At 28.3% G+C, this 17018-nt stretch overlaps 1 protein-coding gene across 1 annotated transcript in view; it reads left to right on the top strand.

Moving 5' to 3' along the window:
- The window catches only part of Lerp (lysosomal enzyme receptor protein), a 263489-nt gene that overhangs the window by 66636 nt on the left and 179835 nt on the right, over positions 1–17018 (top strand). Inside the window, exons 9-10 of the mRNA XM_065515622.1 lie at positions 1820–2274; positions 2896–3012. Of these exons, the coding sequence (XP_065371694.1) occupies positions 1820–2274; positions 2896–3012 (572 nt within the window). The remainder of the gene's footprint in view (positions 1–1819; positions 2275–2895; positions 3013–17018) is intronic.

Genomic DNA, 17018 nt, shown 5'->3' with positions numbered 1-17018 from the left:
GTATGTATATCAAACAAAAAAGTAAAATTTAAATAATATTTTCGAAAAGAATCAATTGATTTTTATAATCGATATCTCATTTTGTTCCTATTACATGTGGGTTTGCGATAATGCAATAAACCTGAACAATTTCTGCCGGTTTTGATTTCTCATGAGTTTTTTTTTAGCTATTTACAAAAATTAGCTAATTTCACGTAAAAAATATATTTATTGCTTCAATTTGTTATTATAACTTCGAAACTACTGAGCCGATTAAAACGCAATATATGTATAAACGGATTAAAGGTTATGTAAATTTAAACTTTTCTAGGTTTATTTTAATAATATCGGACTAACCCTTTTTGAGTTATCATAAATTATGTGGAGAAAATTCACAATTTTACAAAAAATTTTTTTTTAAAAAACTTCTCCATAAAATTTAAAATTGATATTGTACTACTGGAACCACAATACATCAAAATTGTGTAGTGGTTTAAAAAGCCTGTAAATTTTTATTTCGATTTTGTTGCCCTGTGTTATCAAACCGATAGTAAAGTTGAGACCATGTTATTGTATTGTTTTTTTTTTAATTTTTAATGACATTTTCGGTTAAATATTTGTTTCCATATATATTTGCTACAACAATAACACAGTGTTACAAAAGTGAAGAAAAATAATATACAGGGGTGCTCATGTAGCAATTCTGTTTTGATGAAGTCCATAGAGTACGGAAATCCTTATAGTTTTTTTTTTGGTGAAATAACGAAAATATTTTCTTTTGAAACTAATTGTTTATTTAATTCGACAGATATGAGTTTTACATTTTAAATCTCAAATTTTCATCGCTGGAAATTTTACAAGAAACTAGTTTCTACATTTATTTTTCATATGTTTCAGATTAAGATCTCAAAATCCCAATATTATCAAACTTAACTAAAACACGAAAACGTTGTTGAAATTTTAAAAATAAATCATGTGATGAAATCTCTGTTTTGGCCCAAGCCTGAAGCATATTGAAATCGGTTCATGACATCCATGAATACGTAAAATGAATAGAATAATCTTAAACTTTGGTAAACATCTCATGATTATATTGTTAAATATTGTAAAAACTTGGTAATAAACCAAGAACTTACTTTAGCATGACTACCACATACCTTCTGCATTACACAGAAATTGACGTATAAATACTTATTTTATTATTATTATAACTACTTACTTAAATGCAAATGTAATATGCTTGTTAACGGCCACTCATTACAAAATAATGTATGTGCTAACTAGTTGCCATTACCAAAATTCTCAATCTGGGTAAATTCTGTCTGGGTACATACCTGATAAACTTCATAGATTTAAGAATTAATTTTAAACTATTTAGTCCTTTGTTTTCATATTTTACTGTAAATGTGCTTTCGATTATAGGAATTCGATAAATTTAAGTGTATTGAAGTTTGTTGGCCATGTTTTATATGTTTTAAACGATTTCAAAACTATTGAGTTAATTTTTCTACTTGATTGCATTTAAGATGCAGTCTGTACTGGCTCTAAGAAAAAGTTGCTCCTTTTACGAGTACTTTTGTTTGTTTTTGTTGAAATAAATTCTTCAAATTGATGGCGATTATGTGGAATATATTTCAAACTTCAATGAACTTGAAATCCATAAAGAAGAAATGGCCAAAAGTAATAAGTGGAAAAGATAAAAGTTTATATTTGTATTTGATAAAACATAAAATTTAACTTGTTTTTTTTTTTAATTCGTTTGGTTTAAAATTTGGCCTCTTTAAATTAAGTACATATTTAAATTTTACTTTACTATTACATATTTATTTTCTATTTACAGGAGCTTGTCTATTTAATAATCAATCGAATGGTATGGGTATTTTCAACACAAATTTGCGTATCAATCAAATTGGCGCTCCGTATTTGTTGTATGAGAATGGCGTCATTTGCAATGATAAAGAAAATACAAAATGGTCAACAAAAATTGAATTTGTCTGTGCCAACAATGGCAGCAAAGGTGGTGGTGGCAAAACTGCCAGTAACAATAACAATAGCAACAGTATGGGTCCAAAAATAATTGAAAATTCCCATTGTCAACTCTTAATACACTATCAAACTGAGTTGGCCTGCCAAGAACAAATCGAATGCAAAGCCAAAGTATATGTAGAACACTCGGAAGATGTGTCCGATATGGAGGTAATCGATTTAACACCACTGATAAATACAACCGATAACTATGAAGCTGAAATAGACTCAACTGGAATTACTGCACAACAAGTGCCCAAATCGACTAAGGTACGTTGGAGTAATGGACAGTGGAAGAAAAAAAGAACTGTGAGACTAAATAAATTTAATGGTTGAGAGGCAAACAAAGACAGACTTTGAAAATAGCAAAGGTTTGACAGTATTAATTCTTAATTCCATTTTCGAAATCAAAGTAAAATTTAACTCTTAACCATTCCGTTAATGAATTCATTATGCATTAATTCATAGGCCTAATTCCTTTATATTTCAAATGTATTGTATTAATTCTTTGTAGAATTAATTTCTTATTGAGTCATTAAAATTTTCTTTAATACACATCTATTACAAAACAGATTTAAAAATCTAATAAATGATGAATATTGTTCAATTCAAATCTATTAAAATTATTCAAATTAATTAAATTTGTATTAGATTTGATTCAATAAAAATTCAATCATTCAATACATTAAATAATTAGATGTTGGGAATGGATTTATGCAATAAAAGGTTAACATTTTTTAATTCCGAATTAAGATTTTAGTGAATTAATTAATTCGAAGCTCTGGTGTATAGTCTCAGTCAGTTGTTTTTAATTATGCTTCAAAATTTCAATTTCAAAAACCAGTACAATTTTATTCTTTTTATTCTTGGTTTTTTTCTCTACTTTTCTAGTTTTTCTTAAATGTTTGCCGCCCATTAGTGCCTAAAAATGGTTTAGGTTGTGCAGGTGGTACAGCCGTATGTATGGGCAAAATTGATAGTAATACCGGTAAGCTGGAAGAAGAACAGGTATGTATGTGTATTTAGACATATAAATTCATTCAGTATGAGGTGCTTTTTATTCCCTTTTATTACTCGTTTTTTCCTGAACGAAACTTAAAACCTTAAGCCGTTTATCTTTTATATATACATATGTGCGTGTTGATGTGTCCATATGTATGTATGTGTATATTGGTTTTCATTTTGAGTTTGTTCAGTAATAGATTTTTCTCGATCGATTTTTTTTTTGCTATAAGACCTTAAGGTAGTTTCCTTTCACTTGTATTTCTTTTGTAAAATGAGACCAACTACACTCAGGTCTCGTTTTATGCGATAGATGCGTTCCAAAAAAAATCGCATAAATTGAATTCGCATAAAACGATACTCTAGCTTCATATAAAAACTAATGATTCGTTCGTAATTAAAAAATCAGAACAAAATCGCATAAAAGAAATCAACAAAAAATATATTTATTTAATTTACTTAAACAATAAAAACAAAATACGTTAAAAAAAATAAACAAAAATATTTATAATTATATAAAAAGTGAAAATGATCCAAAAAATTAGCTAACACATTTTTTAAGGAAATTCTGTAAATATGCATGATTAATCAGAATCTCTGAATAATTGTCTGCATCGGTTTGGAATTGGTTCAACGTCACTTTCACCACTAGATGATATAATCATATTGTCATCATATGGTAAAATATCATTTTCATCACTAGAATTAATTTAGTTTCTTTTCAATTGCTTCTTTTCTTGCAAAATAATTTGTCATTAAACTTTGCGATTTTAAATTTTTAAGTTGCTTATGCAACTCTTGATATCCGGAAAACAGATCAGTCAGTTTAATTCTCTTTCCGTATCTGAATCTATATTAAGAATTTGATTTTGTAAAAAAGAAACTATAACCATTATATCAGTGACGCAAAATTGGTTTAATTAAAAAATGGTAAAAAGGTAAGGCCCTTAAGAGCTCGGTTATGTAAATGAAGAATTACAAAAAAAAGTTTTAAAAACCATCTAAAATTTTAAAATTCTAAAAAAAAATTTATTTAAAAATCGCATAAATTCGAATCCGCATAAAACGAGACCTGAGTGTAATTGGTTTGAAAGGAGTTTAGCATGTTACTAAAGTTATCTGCTGGATTATTGTCTGTATACAAATATTATTTTGCCTTCAAGCTGGTTGAAGATGAATCGTTGGTTTGCCTATAATATAGTGCCTATAAATTTTGCACTCTAATCGTAAGTTGGGTCTTTAGTGCTTCACTACACTATAAAGAATGAAAAGTCCAAGAATTTGTATACCCTACGCCACAATAGTGGGGAGGGTATATTGGGTCAGTGCTGATGTTCGTAACGTGAAAAATATTGTCCCAACACCCACCTAAAAGTATACCAATCTGCTCAGGATCACTTTCTGTAATCAGGATCACTAATCTTGTAATCAAACTACAGTTCGCAATTTCAAAGATAATTCGTCAAAATTTAATAAAAGCTTTTCTATTGCAAGGAAGAAGTCTATTGAATTTTGTTAGAATTGGTCCATTATTTATCATAGCCCCCATACGATTGCCCTATCTGAAAATGGTTATGCTCTCAAATTCATCACAAATAATTTTTATATAAGCCTAACTCGCAACACAAAATTTTGTGTTGATCGGTCCATAATTAGTCATAGGTCCCATATAAGACCCACTTCCGAAATTACTTTAACTAGCATAAATCTCTTAGAAATGTTGGTATTCCAATTAAATTTAACAAAAACAATTTATATATCTACACAATTTTGTAACGATCGGTCCATAATTAGTCATTGCTCCCATATGGGGCCCACCTCCGAAAATAATTTTAACGAGTATAGATTTCTTAAAAATGTTGGTATTCAAATAAAATTTAACACAAATAAGTTTCATATATACAGAAGACATGCCACCTAATTTTGCCAACTCTTGAACAGGCCACATTTAGAGGCCCATGATTCAATCCTTACACTTGAAGCGTTTGTCCTTGGGCTTGTTGATGGACATGGCAAATGCTAGACGCACTGGAATTGACTGCGTCATCTTGTTTCATTGTGGTATCAACAGATTTGTAGGATGTCACTGGACCTGGTAACTTTTCTTGAATGTGATAATTGATTGCGTTGATGGGCACATTTTTTGGAAATTATGAAATGAGTTTGGCTAAAAAGTATTGGAATGAATCATGGTACAATCAGTTACCAGGTACAATTATTAGAGAGAGTTTTCATTATTCAACCCTAAAACGTCAAACTATGTGTTTAATTACTTACCTTTTTTCAATTTGTTACCGCGATATTTTATCAATTTTTAACGTTTTAATTGAAATTAGTACACATTTATTTAATAAAATATAGTTTTTCTTCAATTATTAATGAATTTATGGTTGAAATTGAATTTTTTCGTAACAAAAATTTAAATTCAATTATTTTTTTTGGGCATTTCCTTTTTATATTTTTTAATTTTATTTTGTTTGATGTTATAGGGAATGTATAATTGAGAGCATACTTTCTAACAATTGTACCTTGCTAATTCTACAATGGGAATGAATGAAATAAATTCGAGCGAGAGGCAAAAAAGCTTAAAGTTCCAATAATAGAGACCGAATGTCATTAGTAAATCAAAAATTTAATCAACAACAAAAATAACACATACCTATGATACAATACAGGTGTATATTAAGTGAAAAATCGAATGGTCAGCGCACAAATAAAATGACGATCGAAACATTATAATTAGAAAAACCGAATGTCATTGTACACATAACACATTACAATGCATGGTTTGATAATTTTTCAATTGACAAAAAAAAATCATAATATGGAGAATGGAGGGAATGAAAGTCAATTATTTTTTGTATGAGATTGTTTTTTGTTGTAAACGTCAAAATTAAAATTCATGTTTTCTCTTATATTTGACAAGTAAAAATTTGGGTTAAATACAGATTAGAAAGATATTAATATCTACTATTTAAATCAGATTTCATTTCTGAAATCGCATTATTTGTTGAAAATTTATTTAAGAAATAGTAAAATGTCATAAAACATTCAAAGCCGTTTTCTCGAAACGACTTTTTTTGAATTATGACGTTGGTGCAGCAAATGAGCGATATATTGGTAAAGCTAAATGCCATATCTCCGGAACCAGTTTTTGTTATCTTATTAACAACAAATAATAATATAATTATCCATCAATTCAAAATTTTAAAATTAAGTTGTTTTGTCAAAAGTCCACAGGGTATTTATTCGAGTAATGATCGTTCGATTAATCGAATAATTACCATTTTCGAATAACGAATAATTCGAACGATTTTGTTTAGAATAATCAAATAAAACGAATAAATTGTTAAACATTTTTCATAATTCTAAATTTAAATAACTAAACGATCACTGTAGATGAGTGGTCCGATAGCTCCTTCTATAAATATATAAATTTCATTTAAAATATTTCATGTAAAGTCAGCTTTTCAAAAAGTATAAATTCCTTATACATCTTCTTAGATATTTTTGGAAAAACTTAAAAAGAAAAAAAGCATTTTTTTCCAAAAAATTAGCGAAAATCGAAAATTTTTTGAATTCATATGTATATAACTTTGAACTTAGAACACCAGAATTCATTTTAGAGGTATGGTTCCTCGGGAAAAGTTTCTTATTTTGATCCCCAGAATACTAAACTACATTTAAGCAAGCCGCTTAAATAAATTTTTTTTGTATAAAAAAAAAAAATTATTCGGAGAACTAGTAATTAGGATATTAGTTATTTAAAAACCTGAATACGGATAAGAAATACTTATTCTGTTTATAATTTTCTTCTAGTGTTGGTCACATCCATTACCTTAACAAAATCTTAAACAAAACTATTTTCCCCAAGATTATTTAATATTGTTTTCCATTGTAATCAGATTTATTTGGTTTCTTTTTAGTTTGGAACAAAACTTTGTTATAAATAATCATAAATTTTAGTATTTTACTATTTTAAAAACAACTTACAGTTGTTATTATTTACCCAACACTTTCAGGTGGTACACATATGTATGCATAGTAAGATTATTCATGGTATCCACTTAAGGCCATAATTAATTTTTGTGTACATTTTTTAAGTAATAGACTAGTAAAGATTACTAACGTACATAAACTTATGATTCATTACAAACATTTATTATGAAAGTAATGAATTCAAATGTTTAAATTATTTTCTCACAAATCGTTATTCTCATTTGTTATTTTTATTTGTCAATACCCAGCAAAAGCTTTACTTACAACATAAGTTGAAAACTAGAAAAGGTACCTATTTTTGTTCGGGATGTCCCAAAAGTAAGCGATTTTAAATTGTCCTACAATAAAGTATTTTGTAAGTGATTCATTGAAATTTGTATTTGTATTGAAATGGAAAAATAAATACAAAAAAATATGTTAAAGAGCTAAAAAAAAGGTCACAAACTAATCGGTTTATTTGTTATTTGAAAATCGGCAGTTTTAAATTATTCGAACAGTTAACCGTCTAAAATTAATCGGTTTGATAATTTGATAATTTTAGAATGTCCATGCTTTTTTGGCCAAACCCTGTATTTGAACACCGAAATATTCATCGATTAAATAACAAATCAAGTTATTCTTAATACAAATACCAAATTTCTTTTTTGTCGGAATTGACCACCGTGCACGGTAGGCAAATCCACTAAATTATCCAGATCTTCGGTCTGTGGAAAGGTATTGGGCAGTTTTAGTTTTTAGAACACAGGAAAGTTATCCCAGGACATGTCCGATTTTAAGCGTAAGTGGGCCAACTCTTCCAAAAGCCACCATAAAATCTTTAATTCGAGGATTTCCGGAAAAAGTGGTTACATTTATAAACACCGAGTAATATGTCAATATTTTAATGTTTAATGAATTTGTACAATAATTGAATTTACGTATTTTTGAGAATTTATGTTGAACGGTTTAAGTTTTATTTAAATTAGTTTTGCACACTGTTTAATTGTAATTTGGAAAAAAAAAATTCTGCACCAGCAGAGTGAGTTGAACTCGCGAGCTCATGTTTAGATTTATATTTGACTAGATGAAGACTTCATGTAAATGAAGTTTTTGCTGGGATGTTCAGTTTATTCTCTTTATTATTTTTTTATATTTGGACTTTTAGAAATTAATGTGTGTGTACTAATTTATAACCATAAATTGTATTTTTTTTGGGGTATTTTTAAAGAAAAAATAAATCTGTTTTTATATTTAATGCAACTTTGCAAAACAATAATGCCATAAAAAGCAAAACGTAAGAAAACTGTCAAGTAAGTTTGTTTTTTTTTTTGTTCCATTATAAAAAAAGAAAAAGAATATTCAAGCAAGTGTATTCTATGCGGACACACTCCAGTGCGAGTATAATAACACTTAAGTTTAAGTAGATGTTGCGAAAGTTTGTCTTTTGTAGCATGAGTGTTTGTCTATGTGTGTATGATATTTCCGTTTCCTTTGACAACAGTAGTACATAATAGTGATAATTTGACAGTGTGATTTTTTTACTTTTTATTTTGGAAATATTTCGTTAGCTTGTAAATTATTGGAGATCACATAGTCAGTTCTGAGGACTGGAGGAACAACATTTTAAAGAAAACAATAATGTGTCATATACATTTTCAGAATAACATTATAGATCAAAAGGACTTTTAATCAATGAGTTCTTGTAGATCGGAAACCTGGCGTAGAAGGTTTTCTTAGGCCGCTCTGAACGCCGGCTACCTTGGGCATTCCATTCCAATGCAGTCCTTGTGATGCTGCCAATTATTTGGCGAATTATAATATACCTAATGAGTTCTAATCAAAAAATGACAACTATGCTTTTGTATCATATGTTGTTGCTTTGCATTTACATAAATGACGTGAGCTAATTTAGAATTTAATGACCTCAAAATCTTTAAAAATATGAATTTAATTGTTGTACCTTTGTATATGTACAAATAGTTATACGAGGGTGGGCCAACAAGTCCGTAACTTTTAAAATTTCCCGGCTCTTAATTGAAAGGGCAACTCTATTGCTCCTGACAACAGGCATCTGTCAGTTGACTTCTGTCAAAACTTGAAAACGCTGCGGCATTTAAATTGTGTATGACAGACATTGTTAGCAGACTACCTCGTGACTTGAGAAATTGGAATAATTTGAATTTAGTCTGCTCATTAACCTTTATGTCAACTGCAACATACCTGGGTATGCTTTACATTTTCAAATTGCTGTAGCTCTGAACTGGATAACCGAATCGACTTGAAATTTCTTGATATCCTTTGGAATTATAAAGCCCATTTACAAAGTTGCACCCTTACGTCAACAGCATACATACCTTGGTATCCATAGTAAAACGCATGCAAATATAATAATAAAATTGAAAAGTATAGTATTTTTCAACGTTTTTACCCACCCTACTCCACATTTTTGATAACAGCGGGTCCAAATATAATCCGATTTTCTCAATTTTTCTTTTATTGGACTAACAACAAATGTATATGTCAAACAAACAAGAGTTATTTAAAAATCGTGACTGACTCCAAAGTTATATGCATTTGATTTAAAAAAAATAAAAAGGCGATTTTTCGCTAGTTTTTGGGAAAAAGTACTATTTTATTTTTAAATTATCTAAAAAATTTCAAAGATGATGTATAAAGAATTTATACGTTTTGAAAAGCCAACTTTACACTAAATATTTTAAATGAAAATAAATTTAAAAATTCTTGATACGGAGGGGACCAGGTCCATCCAAATAACGCCAATTTTGAAAATGTAAAATTCAAATTTAGGGCAAAAATTCTTAAATCGCAAATACTACGTTTATACGCACGGCTTATTCGCAAATAAAAATATTGCAATTAGAAAAAATGCCGCATAAACAGTGAATTAATTTTTTATTTGCGAATAGCTAAATCACGAAAACAATTCCTGATTAACGACACTATTTGCAAATAAGATATTAAGCATTGCCATATGTTTTAACGCTTTTAGTTTATTAAGACGTTTTTTAAATATTTCATTGCGTTTTTGAATTAATTGGATTGACAAGACGGACAAGAATTTTTGATCCTATAATTTTTACATTTAAAAAAAGAAAAAAAGAAAAGAATAAAAACAAGAATTTTCCGTAACTAATGTGACATACATATAAACAGTGAGTTAGTTAATTGCAAATAATTTTTATTTGCGAATAGTCTACGTATAAACGTATTAATAGTCGATATCAAAATAAATTAACCTATTTTAGATGGCTAAATATATTCATAATTATTTTGTAAAGGGTTCCGATAACCCCGCTTCTGTTGTGGATATTATAGCAAATAAACTAAAAATCCCATTTTTGGGATTTTTCAAAATTTTTTTGGGAATTACGGGATTCCTGATTATAAATTTCAAAATTTGTTTTTATTTTTCTATATCTAATAGAAAAGTCTATATAACTGTAAAATTTCATTAAAAACTGTTAATAAATAAAAAATTTATTTTGATTTGAAAAATTTTTATCTTTTCAAAATCTCAATAAAAAGCTTTTTTTTTCATACGTAAGAATTTTTGAACATTTTGTCTATTTCTAATAAAATAAAAAAAAATACAGAAATTCCAACAAACGAGTTAGATATTAGCATTTTTATGCTTACGGCAGCCATTCACCATACAAAATATATGAACATACCCAGGTAAGTTGCTGTTGACGTGCGTAAAGGAGTTCTGCTGTTGGCATAAAGGTTAAGCATTAAAAACCATCACTCACATAAAGGCTATGCTTGATAAATACTATACTCTGAACTATCAATTTAGATGGTAAAAAAGTGGTTTACTGAATTTCGTTGTGGTCGTAAAAGCACGGAAAATGCCGAACATTTTTGAGCAACTTTGAGAGCCGCCCACTGGCCTTCATTTCTACTACCAGACTGTATAAAATGACAGAAGTAACAAGCACTGAATTGCCTTCATTTACGATTTTTTCTTCGATATAGTTATTTTTAAATTTAAACACACCAACACTTTGCTCCACTGTTGATGTTATGTCCAATGCTCAACCGTGCATTTAATTTAGAACATTTTAAAGTTTTGTTTCCGGTTTTTTGTTACAACAAAAGTTTATTCTATATATATTACAAAAAACATGAAAACAAGATACAATTTTCACTCCTTCCTCTTTAAGGTTAGTTTTTTTTGTTTAATAAATACTTTTTTCACTTAATTTTATTTTTCTTAATTGTTTACGATGTCACTTAATGACCATTATAATACTCTTGTCTTCATAAGTATGCAGTAAATATCACACTTTCCTCTTGAATATTTTTTAACTTTAGTTTTCCGTTCGGTTTTTTCCTAATTAAATATAATTAATGACAAAATAAAGAGAACTGTATAAAAAAAAAGTATAAAACCAGGAAAATCATTTAAATTTCAAATATACATACTGCAAAAAACCATTATATATGCATATCGAACAAAAAATATTTCAACAATATTTAATGAAACATGATTGTGTTTATTATTTAATACTCTACATACATACAACAAAAAAATACTCTATATCAATATACATAATAAATATATTTTGGAGTAAAATATGTTGGAATGAAAATTCTCAATTTGTTATTATATCTAACGTAGAGTTTCGGTTTTTCATGACATGAAGCGGAAAACCGGCAATTACACTATGCAACAAATGAAGACTTTTGGAAAAACACAAGATCATGACAGTATAGATTCGACTCTACTACCAAAGGGTAGTAAGACCCTATACTCAGTTTGTCCATTTTGGTGACCGATTTTTTTTTATGGGCCCCCAAAGCTTCTGAAAATCAGTGGGGCCTCTGAAAAAGGTGTCATCAGTTTTTGGTTAACAGCTAATTCAGACTTTGTGATACGGCTTAACTTTATATGGCAATAATATAGCTAAGAGTCCGCCAAATAAAGTTTGTTAAAATTTGTTTCCAAAAACTAGCTTTTTTCATAATAACTTCCAGGGACTCTTAATTTGTCAATAACAATATTTTGCAAAGTTGTAGCTATGTAAAAATAACTCTTGTCAACATATCAATGCAATCCGAATATATCTAGGCATTCTAAATAGCTGTCAAAAATCACTTTGTAGCTTAAAAATTTTAGTTTTTTACTATTTTTTGATGTATGTTCGAGTGTATACTTCTCTATTGTGCTGGAATAACGAAGAATGGTCAAATCATTATCGGTATGATCCAGGCGCACCACTTTATACAATCTTTATCACGCAAGACCGGCTTGATGCAAGATATGAAAAAGCATTAAAAGTTTTGAAAGTGGGCAAGGTTTGTTTAGCTACTGAAGAATAAATATAAACTTTTTATATAAGTTTTTGATATCGGTGGAAACCTTATGACTTGGAGATTGACATTTTAGTGAAATGAATTAATTTTGTGTTTTTTCAGACGTCATTTACCTTAAAAACTAACAATATTTTAAAAAGGTGATTTTCCATCAAGAAAAATAAAAACTTTGAATTAATCTAAAATTTGAACAGTGACAGACATCACAATAAAATTTGGAAGTAATATAGATCTAAATATTCTTATGTCAATGGCATCACTAATGTTGCCATTCTTTGTTTTCAAAAACCGAAATTCCTAAAACGGGGAAAATGTGTTCCAAAAACTGAGTTTTTTTTAGAAAATAGCCCACTTTGACGTTATTTACAGTAGGATAGTAAAAACGTTTTGTATGTATATAAACTACATACAGCGTTTTTAGAATTTTTTACTCAAACCTAAAATTTTGTTTCAAAATTTGTTAAGTTTGGAAAGGGCTGGGGGTACAATGTCCGCTTAAGTTAGTCAAATTTTACTTTATACGTTTTTGAATTAAGTTCTCTTTCCAGATCATAAAAAAATGTATATAGCCACGAAGAAAATTAGTTTTTTATAAAAGAAAAAATATGGGGACTTTTTTGTGAAAAAACTTAAAAAACACACGCATACAAAGTTGAAATATATAAAAAAAATGCTTCAAATTTCGATGCGTGTAACTTTTTATAGGGACGAAATAATTTTTATCAGGTTTGTTTTATTTTCTTTAGAATTTTATCGCAAATATACGTCATATATAAAAAACAATTTTCGACCTTTCGTAGGCCCATCATATATAAAATACAAAAAAAAGATCGAGCAAAATTTTAAAAAAAAAATTAAACCTAAATATCTCTTGAACCTACAGATAAAGGCATATTATTGTAGACCTTCTCAAGGACTATCTATATTTTAAATTTCAGCTCATTCGGATCATAAATGGCTTTTTGGCTATTTTTTTTTAAATGTGTGAACTTGAGGGTCCACTCACTGATCCCCATTCCGAACACCTCTGCCGAGTAAATAATACAGCACAACATAGAAGTGTGGACTTGATCATACTATTTTAACAAAAAATATTTGTTTTAGCGTCAAAAAATAGTAAAAACTAAAATTGTTAAGGTACAAAGTGATATTTAGAGTGACTAGACACGTTCAGAATGCATTGATATGTTCTCAAGAGTTGTTCAGATTTACCTTAGCTACAACTTTGCTAAATATTGTTAATGAAAAATTAGGAGACTGTGGAAGTTATTCTTAAAAAAGTAAAAAAAAAAATTTTTTCAACAAAAGTTCACGAAAAAGCTATTTTTTGGAAACAAATTTTAACAAAATTTATTTGGCGGACTCTTAGCTATATTATTGCCGTATCACAAAGTCTGAATTAGCTGTTAACCAAAAACTGATGTTCTCTTTCCTTTTTCAGAGGCCCCACTGATTTTCAGAAACTTTGGGGGCCCATAAAAAAAATCAGTCACCAAAATGGACAAACTGAGTACAGGGTTTTACTACCCTTTGGTAGTAGAGTCGAACCTATATAGTCATGATCGTGTGTTTTTTTTCACTGTTGCACTGTGTTATCGGACTAGAGGCGAGGGCCTCTTCGTGCCCTTCTGATATCCTTTTTAGGTCGATAAGTTGACGAACATCACTGAAAACGGTTTTTTTTCTAGAATATTTTCTGAATTTGAGGATGTTTCTGAAAGTTTTTGACACAAGTGTTAAAATAGATTCGTTGTGATTTTCAATCAAATGATTCGATTATATCCATAGATTTTGTCAATATTAGCAACGATTTAAATAAGCTAATTTTTGCCACAACAATTTTTTTGACTGATAAATTTGATTAGCAATACATTTCCTTATCAAAACTAAAATAGTTTTCTCTGTGTAGCAAAAATAGAAAATATGTACGAAAATAAAAATTTCTAGTACATAGTATTAAAACTTTTATGGATATTCATATTTTTGAGAAAATTATGACAATAATAATGGTTTAAATATGTATATAACAAATTTTTCTTCTTGCTTTACTTATTTCTACATCAAGGGACTTCATTTTTGAGATGTTTTATTGTAATAAAAACTACGATGACTAAGTTGATGATCATGATGATAATGTGTAATACAATGACTGATGAAGCTTACACGGAATTAAAGAGTAAGAAAATAGATACCAAAAACCCACATTAATTCACTTCCTCAATCAGTTATTCTGACATTAATTCAAGTGGCTTTGAAAGTGATATGCAGTACATGTAGAAGGCATTTTTTTTTTGGAGAATTTCTATTTCCAGTACTTTTGGTAAACCTTGAACTTTAATTTTTGCAGCAAAGACCATTCGAATTGTATTCATTTATACTCATTGCATAGGTTTTTCATCCAGGCGTATGATTATTATCAAGTTTCAATAATACTTATACGTACACATGTATGTTAAGCAGACTCACAGAAAAAAGTAATTTTGTTACCACTCTCAAAATAAACATAGGGTTGCTTTAGGATGTCTCCCAATTATATTGAGTCTAGTGAGCTGGACCATTTTCAAAAAAAAAACCTTTTTTTTAGTATATATAAATATTACAATAAAAATTTACTTGAGTTAAGAAATAATTTTTTAATTTCATCTTCAATATTCGTACTATATTCAATCTGGTAAACATCATGTTTCAAACATGGACAATATGGGTATCAAAATGTTTGTTTTCAATAAGTAGATACTCTTAGTGCGCTTAAAAATTGGAGTTCAAAATTTCTAAATATTTTCAAAGAACTAAAAAATTTTGAAAATGGTCCAGCTCACGAACGGTTATCCCGCGACTCAAAATATTTTGGGAGACATTCTGAAACAAATCAAGGTTTAATATGAGGAGGGTAACAAAATCAATTTTTGTCCTCTCCAAGAAGAGAGTTGCTATAATGTACATACCTACGAACAAAAAATTTGGACATAATCTGCTACAAACAATGATTATAACCAGGGCAACCAAAAATATGCAATATCATATTTTTTGCTATGCGTCGTATAAACATATGAGTTAGTTATTCATCCGTTTCAGACAATTTTAAGAATTTTGGCATCGATTTGTTAGTGCATATTTTTGCATATCTTGCTCTTTACTGCATATTTTAGCATATTTTGCGTTTTATAGCATATTTTTGCATATTTGACTCATAACTGCATATTTTTGTTGCATATTTTCTTTTTTTTCATTAGTTTGTTTTCTTAGTACAATTTTATTGTTTGTATTGTAATTTTTTATTTCTATATTTTACTATTTTGTTAAGGCCCAATGATAATTGGCCTAGGCTACTTAAAAAAAATGAGAGTACCCATAATCGACTTATCTTAAATGAATTTTCGTTGACTTAAATGAGCTTAGTTTCACACAATTATTAAAATTGAACAAATAGTAAAAATAAAATTAAGAAATCAGAAAAAAAGAAAAATATATGTACATGGATATCGAAAAATAGGAAATGTCATGTATTTTGAGTCCCAATCATAAAACTCCAACAAAAAGATTACTTTAATTGTCGCAGTTTTAACTAGAACAAATCATTCCACTATTGTAAAGGTAGGGTCACACATGACAACTATTTGACGTCGTAACCACTAAATAAAATGTATTTGAATTCTTGCATTTATATCAAAAACTTATTTTACTTAGGATGATTCAAAACAAAAAATTTAGTTTTATTTTATTTGATGCTGTTTGATCATACAAAACACTTGTAAGATTAAACACGTCAAACAAATTTGTGCTAAATAGTGGTTACGCTTTTTTGAGTAAATATTTGCCATGGCTTTTTAGGCTTTTTTATAATTCTATTTAAATATTGGAAGTCGAATTAAAAAAATCGATTGCAATTTTTACCAACAACATAATTCAAATGATATAAAAGTGATTTTTAAAGCTTTATGTAGAATATAAATACATATCTTGAGAAATTTATCCGAAACATGGGGCACATGGATTGAGCAAGTAAAATATTATGCCACTACTTACAAAAACAAAGTTTGAAGTATAAGGCAGTTTAAAAGATGTCATAAATCAACTCTATGGAAATCTAAAACAAAGATTTAGTTTGAACATTTAAAACTTAAGAAAACAGATAGTAATTTATTGCTATATATAATATAAAAGGAATTGAATCAAACTATTTTCATGTAGTGCAAAAGACAGTACAATCGAAATTTAATCCTATAATAAACAATTTTAATTAATCAGCAGCTCAATATTTTATTTACTTCTTATATATTTTTTTAATAAAACATTGAAATCAAACAGTAACCAACTACATATTTTTAAGTGCATATTTTTTATATTTTAAGAGCATATTTTTCGTTTATAATTGCATATTTTATGCGCATAAAACACTTTTTTTAGAGCATATTTTTGGTTGCCCTGATTATAACAAATTTATAGCAAAATCTTTAATACCTAAACGTAAAATCTTATGTTAAACAAAATTTTTCAGAAAACTGTCAGCTTCATAAATAACCAAAAAAACTTTATTCTTAAACTGTTAAAATCAACAGACATCAACAATATTGTTGGAAAAAAGTTAAAAAAAAATCAACAAAATACTTTGGTATCTTGACCAAAGTAAATGGTAGAGAACAAGAATTAAGTTCATCTACTTTTTCATGTTTTTTTTTCTTAAACTTTTTTCTGTT

This window comes from Calliphora vicina, chromosome 1 (assembly GCF_958450345.1).
Source record: "Calliphora vicina chromosome 1, idCalVici1.1, whole genome shotgun sequence".
NCBI lineage: Eukaryota > Metazoa > Arthropoda > Insecta > Diptera > Calliphoridae > Calliphora > Calliphora vicina.
The sequence above is the reverse complement of the archived record's forward strand: the minus strand, read 5'-3'. Positions and strand labels throughout refer to the sequence as shown.